This window comes from Miniopterus schreibersii (genome assembly GCF_964146895.1).
Source record: "Miniopterus schreibersii genome assembly, chromosome: 18".
Taxonomy (NCBI): Eukaryota; Metazoa; Chordata; class Mammalia; order Chiroptera; family Miniopteridae; genus Miniopterus; species Miniopterus schreibersii.
Window position 1 is genome coordinate 26,646,171 of NC_138121.1, and position 15,764 is coordinate 26,661,934.

General features: G+C 50.0%; 1 protein-coding gene across 3 annotated transcripts in view; it reads right to left on the bottom strand.

Annotated features, from left to right (window-relative positions):
• Positions 1–7,600: 7,600 nt before the first annotated feature.
• The window catches only part of LOC308547678 (uncharacterized protein C16orf74), a 28,569-nt gene continuing 20,405 nt past the window's right edge, over positions 7,601–15,764 (bottom strand). For 2 of the 3 annotated variants that reach the window (XM_081118415.1, XM_081118414.1), the window contains 2 exons: positions 10,454–10,594; positions 7,601–8,142 (listed from right to left, as the gene is read on the bottom strand). In XM_081118415.1, the coding sequence (XP_080974541.1) occupies positions 8,084–8,142; positions 10,454–10,594 (200 nt within the window). In that variant the 3' untranslated portion in view covers positions 7,601–8,083. The remainder of the gene's footprint in view (positions 8,143–10,453; positions 10,595–15,764) is intronic. The other variant, XM_081118413.1, reaches the window with a different exon arrangement.

Genomic DNA, 15,764 nt, shown 5'->3' on the forward strand with positions numbered 1-15,764 from the left:
GGTCATAAACAAGAATGAAGCACTGATACCTGCTACAATGTGTGTGAAACTTAAAAACATTATGCCAAGTGAAAGAAGCCAATCACCAAAACCACGCATGATTCCGTTTATATGGAACCATTCAGAATAGGTAAATCTGCAGAGACAGAAAGGAAATTAGTGGTTACCAGGGCTGGGGAGAAAGAAATGGGGTGTGACTGTTAATGGGTATGGGGTTTCTTTTTGGGGTGGTGGAAATGTTCTGGGATTAGATAGAGGTGGTGGTTGCACACTATAAATATACTAAAAACCACTGAATTGTACACTTTCAAAGAGTAAATTATTCCTCAATAAAGCTGTTATTTAAAATGCCCTTCCCTGAGCTCCAGGCTCAGACTTTCTGACTCAGAAACCACATACTTAACATGCTCCCCAGGAGGTTTTTATAGGGAGGAAAACTGAAGAGGGAAGTGATTGCCCCAATCCAGTCCACCTCTGAGCCATTCCCAGGATCCAGAGAGGGCTTCCAAATCCCCAGTCTCATGCCTGGCCTCTTAAAGTGGGAGGAATGAGACAGTAAGCAGACAAGAGGAAAACTGAAGGGAGGGAGGAAGGGAATGATGGAAGTGGGTTGCTACTTGAGATGGGGTAGGTAGGCCTTCATACCATTATTTCCTGCTGTAAGAAATGCCTCCCCTAGAAGGCTAAAATGCCCCATGTGGTAGTGAATTAAGAGTTGGAGATAAAATTAATGGGGTGAAGGGACAAATCCTTCATGCCAAATAATTCCAAATGTCTATAGATGCCCAGCCTTCAAGAAAGTGGAACATAACACCCCACTCCTGAAGTGTGGGCTGCCCAGAGCAACTTCTTTCTAAAGAGAACAGGACGGAAACAGGGAAAAACAGAGTAACTTGACAGTGGAGAAACCTCGCCAACATGACCTCAGCCAGGTGATCAAGGTCAGCATCAGCACTGATAAGCCATGGTGACCGCCTGCATGCTTGATATCATGGATGAGAAGGGCACTTTACCTCCCAAACCTACAACCCCAGTCTAATCATGAGAAAAACATCAGACAAATCCCAATAGAGGGACATCTCAAAACTGTCAAGGTCGCCCTGGTTGGGTAAGTCAGTCGGTTAGAGCGTTGTCCTGATACTCCAAGGTTGTGGGTTTGATCCCGGGTCAGGCCACATACAAGAGTGAACCAATGGATGCATGACTAAGTGGAACAGCAAATCAATATTTCTCTCTCTCTCTCAAAAAACAAAAACAAAATACCTGTCAAGGTCATCAAAAACAAGGAGAGTCTACTCTCATCATTGATGTTTCTGTCTCTCTCTCTCCCTCCCCCTTCCTGTCTCTGAGATCAACAAAGACATATTTAACAAAAAAATAAAACAAAACAAGGACAGTCTGTCACGGCCCAGAGGAGCCTAAGAATTCATGATGACCCAATGTCATATGGGATCCTGGATGGGATCCCAGAATTTAACAAAAGGACATTAGGGGGAAACTGAGGAAATGTGAATAAAATATGGACTTTAATTAATAATAATGTATCAAAATTGGTAATTGCGACAAATGTACCAGAGTCACATAAGATTAAGGACAGGGGAAACTGAGTGGGCAGTATATGGGAACCGTCTGTACTATCTTTGCAACTTTTTTGTAACTCTAAAGCTATCCTTACCAAGAAAAAGTTTATTTTAAAAAGCCTTCCCAGGCTCCCTGGGGAAACCTAACACCCCCCCCCCCCAAGCTGTGAACCTATTGCCCTCTTCCGAGTAGTTAGCAGTACAATAACTTTTGGTCACAGAGAATTTAGGCCAGCAGAACAGAGCTCCAAAATGAGCCAGCAACGTGGACTTCTGATTTAAAAAAAAACAAAAAACTTGTATTGATTTTTAGAGAGAGAGGATGGGAGAGGGAGAAACAGCAGTGTGAGAGCCAAACATCAATTGCCTGCCTCCTGCACGCCCCCTACTGGGGGTGGAACTTGAAACCCGGGAGTGTGCCCTGACTGGGAATCAAACCAGCAACCTTTCAGAGCACAGGGTGATATCCAAACAACTGAGCCACACTGGCCATGGCTGGACTTCTGATTTTGAAAGCAGTGGATCATTCTGCAATGATGAAAATGTTTCATACATTTCCGGCCAGTACAGTGGCCACGTGTGGAAACTGAGCATTTGCAATATGAGTGACTGACAGGGGACCGTGATCTTGGAAGGGTCATTTACTCCTGTGTCTGACGCTGGGCCAGCAGCCCACCGATGCATCCCCACATGTGATCTTGGGTTGAGCATGTCTGGGAAGGACCTGCGGTCCACCTGCTCATAGCACGCTCATTCAATCCTAGATTAGTTTAAATCTCTGCCATGTGGGAGTGATTTTCTTATAGTGAGAGGTGGCCTAGGAAAACGATGAATTACACTGAAGAATACAGGAGGTGGGTGAGAAGCTCCACGGACTCTCAGCCCTGCCTGTGCAAGACACTCATCTGTCTGGTGCTGGGGCCACGTCTGGACCCGAGGAGTCAGAACCTGTGGAGTGGGGCTCAGGCCTGGGCCGAGGCTGAGAGCCACTGCTCTGATAAACTGAGTCCAGCCTCTCTCCTGTGGTCTCTGGGGGAACTGGGGAAAAGCACTGGCTTGTAGCTAGTGGTGTCACTCACTTGAGAAGGGCGCTCGAATTACAGCGATAGCAGCGGAAGAGAAATGCAGAATGCAAAACGCCTCCTCAGGGTGACCTCCTTGCCTTGCCTCAGCTGAAACATGCCAGCAGTGTGGTTCAGAGCAGGGCTCTGACAATAGGACACGACTGCTTCCCTAATTAGACCCACTGGGCTCCAGGGGGCTAAGAGCCACCACTCCTACTGTGACTTGAGCCCATGCCTGCATCGTCTCTAATGTGGAGACGATAATATGACCGATAATATGACCTCCTGCAGGACTGACCTTGGTGGCTCTGATTGAATTAGGCCACCCCACTGCCACTGTACCTATTCTGAACGTCATCATCTCCTAGAGCCGGTAAGGTTCCCAGCTGTGTTCAACATGGCAGTGGCTCCTATTCTTAGCAGGATCTTCCTTCTTTCCTTTTTATTTCTTTTTATTCTAAAAAAAAAAAAAAAAATGTTTATTTATTGCCCTAGCTGGTTTGGCTCAGTGGTTAAAGCATCAGCCTATGGACCGAAGGGTCCTGGGTTCGCTTCCAGCCAGGGGCCCGTTTCATACCTTGGTTGCAGGCTCGATCCCTGGTCCTGGTTGGGGTGCATGTAGAGGCAACCGATTGATATGTTTCTCTCACATCGATGTTTCTCTCTCCCTTTCTTTCTCCCTTCCACTCTGTCTGAAAAGCAATGGAAAAAATATCCTCAGGTGATAAAAAAAATAAATGTATTGATTGATTGAGAGAGAGGGAGAGAGAAACCTCGATTCATTGTTCCACTTATTTATACATACATCCATTGGTTGTTTCTTGCATGTGCCCTGACCAGGAATGGAACCCGCAACCTTGGCATATTGGGATGGTGCTCCAACCAACTGAGCTACCCAGCCAGGGCAGGAGTGGTTTCTTTTTCTCATGGCCGTCCCACGAGGCATTATCCCTGTTGTGTGGCAAGAAGTAAAGCAAGAAAGACATGCCGTGGCCAGCTCTCTAGGGGCTGCTTTGTAAGCCACATTTGAGAACGTGGGCACAATCCCGACTGCCACGGGAGGCCATGGGAGGGATGCAGGTCGAGGAGGGACATGAATAGATTCGCACTGCAGAAATACAACTTTGGCAGGAGACTCACCTGGAGGTTGTGAGCAGAAGTCCAGGTGAGTGGGAGGTGGCGGTGGCCAGAACTAGAGCAGCAGGCCTGGGGGCCGAAAGGAGGGGCTGTCTGCAACCAGAGCCCATTGATTGCCTGCATCCAGAAAAGCCAGCTGCAGGGATGCTGCTGGACCCCACCCAGGTGGCCACAGGTATTTCCCCATCCTCCTGTGGCCCCACCCAGCCTGGCAGCATGCCCTGCCCCTCGCTGGAGGGCCTGCAGGTTCCTCCCCGCGGCTCACTGGCCCGTAGGGTTTGGCGGGGGAGCCATCCTGCCAGCCGCACTGTGCGCATCACAGCTGAGCCAGGCGCTCTCAAGTGGCTCCGACATGGTGCGAACACACTCTTGTGTCTTTTTGCCATCTGCTGCTGTCATTAAAAAATTACATTTCCATCTGTTTTCACACTTTTGTCCCCTCCCAGCCTCTCTTCCTGGAAGCATATAGTACGAATTCCAAGTCTCGGATCGGCCATTGCTGGCCTCCTGGAAACTGGGAACTTCCCGGGGACACACCAGGGTTAGGGGCAACAGGCTTTGTCAGTGGCCAGAGCTGTTAACTTCCATTCATTTCCTCTTCAGTCACCATTTACTGTAGCCCCTGCTCTGCTACCTCCCTCACTTTGGGGGGAGCCATTTACAAAGCTTTTTTATTGTTGGTTTTAATCAGTATGTGCAGCTTTGGCATTAAAAATAGATGAAAAATAAACTGCAGACATTAGTAACCATCCCCCAGGATATATTGAAATAGAGGAACCGACTCAGGAAATATGAATCAAAGAGCTGTGTTTTGAGTTCAAAATAAATTGTTATTCTAAACCAGCCCCACAGAGTCCCCCACCCCACCTGGACAGCACCCACCCTTTAATGAAGGGTCCAGTCCACGTAGGACCCAGCAATTCCACAGGTGGTGATGGCACCAGTGGGTCTGGTGGATCCTCTCAAGCACAGCTTTGCAGACACCAGCGTTATTGCCAACATTCTAGAGGCCTCTGTGAGAAAGCCAAGTCCAGTGTCTTGCGCAGCCTCAGGCTGGCCCTTCCGCCTGGTCTTCTTCCTGTTGCCATGGGCACTAAAAGCCTGGATGAAGTGGTGATTAGCCAGGGCAGGTTGCTGAGTGGACTGTAGGCCTCTGAGCAGTGCCCACGGAGATGTGGGGCTCCCCCTGGCCTGTGGATGGAGCCGGCTGTCAGAGTGAGCACCCAGCCCCAGCCCTGAGGCCCAGCATCTCTCTGGGTTCCAGAGGGAACAGGACTAGGGCCACAAGTCATGAGCAGAAGTTGTGAGTGCACTTGCCTGGCCTGACCTGTGCTCCATGGTTCTGCCATCCTCCATGAGGACATACTCTGGTAGCTGCTGGCCACAAAATGAGGCACATGAAGCAGATTTGAACCCAACTAGAGCCTGACAAAGCCCAACTCCTGGCAGCCACTCAGCAGAGCCACGGCCAACTCAGAGACCAGTGAGTGAGAGATCAATGCATGTTGGTTCTAAGCTACTGAGTCTGGAGGGTCGGGTGTCTTAGTCCATTGGGCTGCTATAACAGAAGACCATAGGCTGGATGGCTTATAAACAGAAATTTTTTACTCACAGTTCTGGAGGCTGGAAGTCCAAGATCAAGGCACCAGCAGATTTGGTGTCTGGTGAGGGCCCGCTTCCTGGTCCATAGTCTTCACATGCAAGGAATCTCTCTGGGGAATCTTTTATAAGGGCACTAATTCCATTCAGGAAGGCTCCACCCTCAGGATCTGATTACTTTTCAAAGGCCCCACCTCTTAATACCATCACATTGAGGGTTAGGTTTCAAGTTATGAATTTGGGGGGACACAAACATTCAGTCTATAGCAGGGGTTGTTTGTTACACAGCAAAAAGAAAACTGACTAATACACAATGTCACAGTTTCCATGAGTATCATGAGTTAAAGTATGCATAAAGTGCTTAGAACAGTCCTGCACAGAGCAAGCAATATGAGGGCTAAACAAATAAAAATCCTGAGCACCTCTTAAGTGTGAGGTCTGGGATAACACTGGTGTGTGAAAACTCGTCCCTGACTTAGAAGCTTTATTTTCAAAGGGTCGTGTGTGAGGGTGTCCAAGGATTGAGAGTGGGTATATCAGCCCTAGATCCTGAGTCCCAGCTGATGGGGTCACCCCTTCCTCTGATAACTTGCACATCAGTGATTATGAACATATGAAAGGGTGACTTGCTCTAGGACAGGCAAGAGTGCTGTGAGAGCCAGGAGACAGAAAAGACTTCAAGCTGCAGGGCCCAGCGTGGAGCAGCATCAGGAGGCAATGGACCTAGGCTTTGCCCAGGGACTGGGCTGGACTGGGAAAGGGGAGCCAAGGGATTCCGGAGACAGGTAACTGCATGAATGGGGTGGCAGACTGTGGTTCCAAAAATGGCCACAACATCATCTCCCATCCCACATGCTCTTCTTACAATGTGCCTGTGCTATCACTCCCATTGAGAGGCTGTGCGTGCTAGAAGCAGGATCCACTGTATCATTCAGGGGACCTGCTGAAAAATGAACATGTGGGCCACTGCTCAGCAAGAATTAAGAATTTCCAGGCAGTAACAGCAAAGTGCAGGTCCACCTGAGAGAGGACCCTGTTGGATAGTGCACGTTGCAGGCCCACAGAGCCGGCCCTGACTGTGGGGCCCACCATACAACCCAGGCACTCAGTGGTCCTGTGTGCCCAGGTGTGAGTGTGGGGGGGCTGGCTCCAGACCCCCTTGATGGCTCCTTCCCCGCCTCAATTCTTGTGCAGTGAAGAATGAACTGTGCCCAGAGAACTGCCCGCTGCCCGTGGTTCCTGAGAGGTGACCTCTAAACCTTGGAACCTCCTGCCTGATAGGAATGTCTTTGTTTACCTGGGCCTTGGGCCACACAGAACAACCTGTTATGTGATTAATGGTGGGGCCTGGGTCACATGGTATCAGCTCTAGAGGGGCGACAGACTGAGGCCACCAGGTGGGTGGTCAGACATGTCTACATGACCAACCCCCAGCGAAAACTCTGCACACCAAGATTCAGGTGAGTGTTCCTGGTAGGCAACACCTAGGGGGTGTATGTCACCATCACTGCTGGGAGAAGTAAGTGCTGTTTTGTGTGACTTTCCTGGATGCTTTCAAATGCCTGGTCTCTCCTGGAGCAAACCTTTTAGGCTTCTTCCCTTTGCTGATTTTGCTCTACATTGCTTTGCTGTAATAAATCGTAACCTCGACTATAAGTTGTTTTTTTTAGTTAAGTTCTAGCAAGTTATTGAACCTGAGCATTGGCCTTGGGAATCCTGGAACTTCACTCACTTGTCCTCTACCCATGTACTCCAGGGTCACGTCCTAGATAGATTCCTTGCTCCCAGGGCCATGGCCCAGGCTCTGCTACGACAGTGGACAAATCAAAGTCAGGATAAACCACCCAGCCTCTGACAGAAACCAAAGAAAACGAACCGAAACACATGTGCCATGATCAGAACAGTCTATGGGGAAAGGACACCAACAATTTGACGTTCTTTAAAATAATACAAAACCAGTGCCTCCCATCCTAGAGATGCACTATTACCAGGATCCCGCAGCTGGCAGGGACGGAGCTGGGACTCAAGGTTGGTGTGACTTATGAGCCCGTGTCCTTGGCCATGTCCAGGCCCACTCAGCAGTCTGCAAATCAAGGGGCCCGAGACTATCCAAAGGCTCATCACCAGGCAGACCTCTGTGATACGCGATTCTCTTAAACCCACCTCTGTATCCACGGGTGCTCCATTTCCTCTGCCCAGCCCAAGAAGCAGGGCTCACCATTCATTACAGAGGATCTTTATTTATAATGCAAAAAAAATTATAAATCACTTTTGGACTGTTTTGATATCTGTAAAACAACTTATAAAAAATGTAGCCACTCCTTTGCAAGAAGTTCTCGTATGTGTTGATCTCCTGGGCACCATCTGCATGGCCCAGGATGCTGGGTGTGTGTTTGTCCAGAAGAAAGCGTCTCCCTTGGCACCCCGATGGCCAACACCATGGCCCTGGGGTCAGCAAGAATGTGTAGGCATTAGAGGTCTGGTCCACTCAATGGGGCCAGGGAAACATCATTCTGGAAGAGTGCAGGGCTGATTCCTTGCTCATCTTGCCACACTTCTGGTCAAGTGCAGAAATCACTCTTGCATCCATCTTACTCAGCACATCTGTCCCAGGCAACTACGCCCCTTGGGGGCCTGTGGAACGAGGGATGGCCAGACCAGGAGCCAATCGATGCCAACAAATCCCTGACCTGTGCCTCTTCCTCAGGCTTCAGGGTCTATTTCTCCATCCTCTGGACATGACCCCGTCTCTTCCAGCCAGACTAGAAGACAGAGGGGGGATCAACATGTGGATAGATCCCCCACCCCATTCAGGCCCCCTTTCCCTGGGAGCTGTGGGGCCAGTGCCTCTGGGCTCCTTGCGATGCTCTCTGAGATCCCCCTCAGTGCTGTCAACGGATGTTGAGAGGGGATCCGAGTGATGCTGGGTCCCACAGGATTCCCAGGTAGCCCTCATCCCATACTCAATGCTGAGACCCTGGGTCCCTGGCTTAGGCTACTGGGATTGTGCTCCCCTGGGCCCACCCTGGGCTCAGCCTCTTAAAGCCCAGGGCCAATGGGCTTGACATTTTGATGACAATTTGATGCTCAGAGAGAGATGGCCTGCTCCAAGTCAGCAGGTGGCTGGGCAGGGCTGGGGTTCTCTCTGATTCCTCCCTGTCTGGGGAAGCCCCAGGTAGCTAATCATCACTCAGAGCCCTCAGGCCTGGTGGTCTTTCCTGAATATCACTGGTGAGAACATCTACAACACCCCACAGAAATCAGCCCTTAGCCTTCCTCGTCTTTAATCTTCCACAGCCTCTCTGAGGCACTATTATTGTCTCCATTTTAGAGATGGAAAAACTGAGGCTTGGGAGGTGGAGCTTCCTGTTCAAAGTCCCATGCTAATGAGTGGCAGAGCCAGGATCCAAATTCAGGGTTTTCTGACTCCAAACCTGTACCCTTTCTCCTATGCTTCCCTTCCCTGAGTGGAAAAAGTGGAGGGTCAGTTCTGAGATCTGCCTCTGGATAGGACAGGAGGGGACCCGTGTGCTAGCCCCTCTGCACTAATCTGCCCCTGGAACTGCTTAAGCTTAAAAGGAACCTCTCCCAGGGTTAGGAATCCCCCTGGGTGCCCAGGGCCTCCAGGCTCTCAACCCCCAGACCTTATAGAGTAACCACGAGTCTCCCCTGCACTCACACAGCCCCAGGAGCAGGGAAGATGGTTAGGATCCTATTTAACAGATGGGGACACTGAGACTCAGAAAAGGGAGTGTAATGGCAAAGCCAAGGATCTGGGCCTCCACTACCCACACTGAGCTCTTGATTAGATATTGGAGCAGGAGCCCAGCTCTTCTCCCACTTTGGTGCACGCCCTCTGGGTGAGTCCCTCTCCCTCTCTGGACCTCAGCTTCCCCATCTGTAGAGATAAAGACAGTACTCACAGCCTATAGGGTTGGAATGAGAAATAAGATTTGTGAAAAGCATTTAGCCTGGTGCCTGCCACTTGGGAAGGTGACATAGGAATGTGATCGATTTCAATCCTTACTGAGCATGGCCCAGCCCCAGTAACTGCAGAGGCCTGGCCCAGAGCCTAACATCTTTCTCTAGGTCACCTGCTCTGCTGTGCAAGCTGAGATCCAAACTCAACAGATCTGGAAAAGTGTGCCTAAGTCCCCCGCACCAGACTTCCATGAGCTCCACATCAGCTTTGTCAGCCTGGGTGCCCAACAGGAGTCAGCCAGGACTGTCTTGATGGTTGGTTGGCTGAATGATGCCAGCCACAGGGAGGGCGTTTAGACTAGGGGTCCACAGGGTGAGCTCCAGATCACACAGCCTGGGTCTGAATCCCAACGCTGCCATTTTCCAGCTGTATGGCAAGTGTCTCGACCTCTCTGAACCTCAGTCTACCAGTCTATAAAATGGGGATGAAAACCAGACCTAACTCAGAGTTACTATTAGGACTCAATTACTGCTATCAGAATCATTACTTCTTCTTATTATTATTACCATTCACAACAGCAGCCACAGAACCTAGCACAGGTCGGGCTCAATAAATCTATTTAGTGAACAGATGAACAATTTGTCCCGCCAGCTCCAACAGTATCTAGAGAGGAGCACTTGGGGACACCGGTTTCAGCCTCTCCCTCTCCCCCTCTCTCTGGGAACAATTCCATCATCTCTCCCCTCCCTGCAGTGAGCCGCATCCGGAAGGCCCAGAGATCAGCCCCAGCCCGGCGTGGGCACATTTCCAAAGCTGTCCCGTCCAGCTGAACCTCTGCAGCCAGCAAGATGGAGCACCAGTGGCCAGGCTCGCGGGGGAAGGCACATCCATCATTTACCTTCGTGAGCGTGCCCAACCCCATCCATCACTCGCTCGGCTGCCGGCAGGGATTGTCTAGCTAATTACTTAACATGCCACATCTTGCTGAGGCTGAGCCACCGTGAGGGGCCCACCGTGGAGAACCGAGGGTAAATTTTTAATAAACCCAGGGGGGATGGGGACATGAACTCAGACCCATAGCACAGAAGGGGGCTCCCAGCCAGACCCCCCCAGCTCCAACCTGGCTTGGCAGCTGAGCAGGGTGGCCTCACCTGTCCTCCTGGAGTCCCTTGGCAGCATCATGCCTGTGGGGGTCGGGGGGGTGATGATGATGTTGGGCACATCCAGGTGCTTGTCGCTCAGGACGGGGGCCTCATCGTGGCTGCTGCTGCTGCTGACACACATTTTAAAGCCTGAGAGGGCAGGCCATGGAACACACACGTACACACACGACAGAGAGACAAGCATCAGTGGATGCTGGGGAACTGCCCACCGCCGGCTGCCTGCCTCCCTCCCTCCCCTCACTATCTCTGTGAGTCCCGACAGCTCTCAGGAAAGAGGGCACTGCTGTTCCCACTTCACGGATGAGGAAACTGAGGCTCAGGACTGTTAAATGACCCACCTGACAACCTTGCAGAACATGGTGCAGACAGTGAGTTTTACCTGCTTTGTTCACTAATGTAATTTCAGTGCCTAGAACAGTGCTGGACACATAGTAGGTACTCAAAACACAACTCTAAACAGATGAAAGCAACAGAGCTTGAATTGGAAGCCAGGCCTGTCTGAGGGGAAGCCGTGCGTGAAGTTACCTCTCCCCCTAATGACTTTCTGGAGGAGTTTGTGTAAGATCAGTTTGTTTTTTCCTTATGTGTTGAATTCACCAGTGAAACTGTCTGGACTTGGAATTTTCTTTGTGCAAAGACTAAATTTTTTTTTTTTTTTAAATTCTCACCCAAGGATATTTTTTCCATTGCTTTTCAGAGAGAGTGGAAGAGAGAGAGACAGAGAGAGAGAGACAGAGAGAGAAACATCGATGTGAGAGAGACACATCGATTGTCAGGGCTGGAGATCAAGCCTGCAACTGAGGTATGTGCCCTTGACTAGGATCGAACCCGAGACCCTCCAGTCCATGGGCCGATGGATGCTCTAACCACTGAGCCAAACCAGCCAGGGCTGTGTAAAGACTTTTGATTACAAATGTGGTTTCTTTAATAGATACGGGGCTCATTAGCTTTTCTGTTCCCATCTTGGGTCAGTTTTGGTAAATTGTGCTTTTCAAGGAACTGGTCCATTTCTTCTAAGGTGTTAAATTCCTTGGCCCACCTCTCCCACAAATGAAGTACAGGTAATTTGGCCAAGCCCAGTTACAGATCTCCACCTGACACAGGAGTTCCCGCTGCATCCACCCCACCAAATACCTTCCTCCATTCTTCCTGCCTGAGTCAATAGCATCACATCCTCCAGAAACCAGAGCGTGGGCCAGATTTCTTCCCTTTCCTCCTTTCCCTCCAAGGCCCCAGCCAGTTTCATCAACCTGCAAGCCTGCAGGTACCACCCCTCAATATCTCTGACACCCTTTCTGCCCTCCAAACAGCAGCCAGAAACTATAGATCTGAACATGCCACATCCCTCCTTAGAACACTCGCTAACTCCTGACAATATGTGCGAGGAGCATTTCCCAGTGTGTTCCCTGGAACACTGGACTCCTGAGGCTCCCCAGGAAGTGGGGGTTCCATGATCAAATGAGTTTGGGAATCCCATGTATTTGAATGTTGACTGAATCCCATCTACTCTGTCCTCATGGAGAGAATTAAAGGCTATGAGAAGTCCTGCAGTAAGGAAGCTGCTTTAATTGTGCTAAACCTTGGGCTTCCTAAACTTAAATCACCTTAGAGTCTGTTAACATCTCACAGAAGCATGAGTCATAAAATACACTGTAGATCATAAGTGTTGATCAAAAATTAAAGTCAGCCTCTTAGCCCAGCTTTGAGCTTTCACAATCTGGCCCAAACTACCTGCAGCCTCATTCCCTGTCACCCGCCCACACTCTCCAAACTGCTCAGTTTCCCAGATACTCTGGGCTTCACAGTTCCTTCATGCCCCTGTGCAGGCTGTTCCCCGCCTGGAAAGCTGTTCTTCCTTTACAGTGGGAATGAGCTCCTACTCATCCTTCAAAGCCTATCACAATAGGCTCTTCTTTGGGGAAGATGCCCCAGTAAATCTGATTCCTCCCTCCTTTGTCCATCTACACTCATTCATTCATCAATCTTCCAGCACTGATCATACTGCATTGATGTGATTAGTTCTTAATTCTGTCTCCCTTTGCTGTGAGCGGCTGGAGGATAGCCACTATCTCACTTGACTCTACCATAGTAACTGGGACAGAGCAGTAGGAGTGCTTTAAATTTAAATTGAAAAGCAACTCTAGGCACCATGGGATTGGGTGTTAAAATCCTTATCTCTGTGCTCTGCCACTCTGGTTTTTCCTCCAAGCAGCCCCAGACTGGGATTGTATTAGCTCAAGTATCTGAGCCCCTGGCCAACAGCCGGAGCCAAGCAATGGGATGATTATTATTTCTACTGCTTCTCAGGCCAACCCCGAGCACCAGGGGGAACAGTGCTCCTGAGTGACCTCTATAGGATCAGTGTGGTGGTTCTCAGGTATTCCCTGAGGGATGGAGTCTAAATCCCCACCCCTTTAGTGTGGGATAGATTTGGAATGAATTCTAATGAATAGAGTAAGACCTGAAGGGATGCTGAGTGACTTCCAAGGGGAGGTCATAAAAGATATCACAACCACTCCAGCTGCTCCTAGCTCTTCTTCTGGGGAAGCCATCTGCCATGTTTGAGGACATGCAAGCAGCTTGTAAAGAAGCCTCCGTGGCTGAGGAACTGAGGCCTCCAGCCAATAGCCATGTAAAGGAGGAAGTTGGTCCTCTAGCCCAGTCAGGCCTTCAAATAAGACTGAGGCCAGGCCAACAGCTTGAATGTTACCTCACAAGAGACCCTGAGCCAGAACCTCCCAGCTAAGTCATTCCTGAATTCCCGATCCACAGAAACTGAGATAATGTTTAAGCCACTAAATTTTGGGATAATTTGTTACACAGCAATAGATAACTGATAGTTAGCACAGCTTGCCTGTCCTGGGAACCCCAATCCTGTTTCCTTCCTGAGGAGCCTCTGTGGCCCCTGACTCTACCAGGCTGGTTAGTTCTGTAGGAAGAGGCCCCATCAGACTATGAGCCCCTCAAGGGCACCCACCACGGTCTCTGCCAACTTGATCTAAAGCAGTGGTTTTCAAACCTCCTTTAAAGCAGCAGAGCCATTTTTCCTATAATCTTATGCAGAAGCCCAGAATGTAAAATAAAAGGAAGCCACTTGGAGGAGGCCCTCCCATTATCACTGTTAACAGTTGACATTTAAAGAGCATTTGTGGCATATCAGACACAGTATTGAACACCTTCATGGCCACCCTGAGAGGTGCAAAGTGCAATCAGCCCCATCTCACAGATGTGGAGAGTGAGGACCAGAGACAGTAAGAACTTACAGAGTTGAACAGCATGTGGTGAAGCCAGGATATGAGCCCAAACCCAGGTCTGTCTGATTCCATAAACTGGTGCTAACCACAATTCTATATAATGGAGCTGGAAAGCTTTATGAAAAAAGGGCCAAATAGTAAATATTTTTTACTTTAGGGGCTACGCAGTCTCAACTTTGCCACTGTAGCTGGAAAGCAGCCACAGAGAGTATGTAAGTGAATAGGCGTGGCTATGTTCCAATAAAACTTTATAAAAAAGAATGGCAGGCCCGATTTCTGTAGTTTGCCAATCCAGCTCTATAACATCCCAGTTTGGATCGGGGACCTGTATGGTGTTCTAGTAAGCAATAATAGAATCTTAAATACCTGAGGACCCTAAATGCCAAAAACAAAAACAAAATCCCATACCTGGCTGCTATGGATAGTGACAGTGCTGGCCTCTGAAGGGCAGTGGGCACAATGCAATGAGTGAATTCATGTAAAGCTCTTGCCCAGCTAGCAGGGCCCAGGGGGTGCTCAATCCCTGCTAGCTTCCCTGTAATCATCCATAAAGAGCGTCTCACAGAGCACCCGCAACAAAAGGAAGCTCTGATTATTGTTATCTGTGACAGGAGGGAGCCTCCCTGCTCAGTCTCTAAGGCCCTTCCTCAGTGAGTATTCCAAAGTTCTTAAAATAAAATGCTAATAGAGAAAAGCCACACTCCTCCCGGGGCCCCATATTTGCATTTTAACATGTTCTGGGAGCTTGGTGACAAAGCCACATTCTTAATCAGGAAGCATCAGGTCACTCAGTGGGCCCAGGAGAGAAGCTAGAGGCAGAGAGGAGAGAGAGGAGGAGGGAGGGGAGAGGAAGGAGGGGAGAGGAGGGAGAGAAGAGGCAGGGGAGAGGAGGAAGGAGGGTGGGACTCCAGCTCCCCTCAAATCCCCAGGCTACGCAGCCTCCAAGCAGAGGTGGCTGAGCAGGAGGGAAAAGCTCTCAAGAGATAAAGCCGACTTTGGGAATTAACAAATGCCAACCCTGCCCCAGACAAGGAGCTCACTTGTGCTAAAGCCAGAATTGTTATTTGTTAATTACCTGCCTGCCTCAGGCCATTAAGAGCCCATTTCCTGAGGGGAAGGGCTGGGCTGGGGTTCCAGGGCGCTGGGATCCAAGGGGGGAGGGGGGGGTAACTAGCACCCGGAGCCATTCGAGATTTCAGGGTGTGATGGGCAGCTTGTGCAGGAAGCCTTCGCCAGGCCTTGATTGGGCCCTGCTGGTTCTGGGCCCTGGAGATAGAGCAGGCCAGACTGCCCGAACTCTGGCCTCCGGAGCCTGCCTTCCTGCTGTGACGTGAGGTTAGACTGACCTCCTTTGCAACCTGGCTCTGCCCTTTCCCTGTGGAAGGGCAGTGCTGTTCCAGGTTGGCTGCCCAATGCAGTCACCTGGGAAGTTTAAAAACACTGATGTGGGACCCCACCTGCCGGGGCCTAATGTCACCGCTTACCACCAGAACTTTTCCAAGTTCCCAGGAGGGCCCTAGCCTGTGCGGCTCAGTTGGTTGGGAGTCATCCCATACACCAAAATGTTGCCAGTTCAATTCCCTGTCAGGGCACACGCCTGGGTTGCAGGCTCAATCCCCAGTAGGGGGCAGGCAGGAAGCAGCTGATCAATGTTTCTCACATCCATGTTTCTCTCTCTCCCTCTCCTTTCCTCTCTTTCTAAAATCAATAGAAACATATTTTTAAAAAAAGCTCCCAGGAGAGTCTCATAACCAGGATTGGGAACCCCCAAGCTAGGGTGACTGGGAACAAGTGGCTTTACTTTATGAGCCTCAGTTTCCTCGGGTGTAAAAATGGAGTAGGAATGAAATACCTACTGTGGGGCATGTAGCTGCCAAGTGTGGGAGAAATGACCAACATGAGCCAGCTGACCAGGGCCTGAGGGATCCTGGCAGGGAAATGAGGACTGCTGCCTCCTCCTGCTGGGACCAGCCACTCCTGCAGCATCCCTGTGCCAGGCTCTGGGTTGAGCCTGCCATTTTCATTATTGCATTAATCCTCAACTA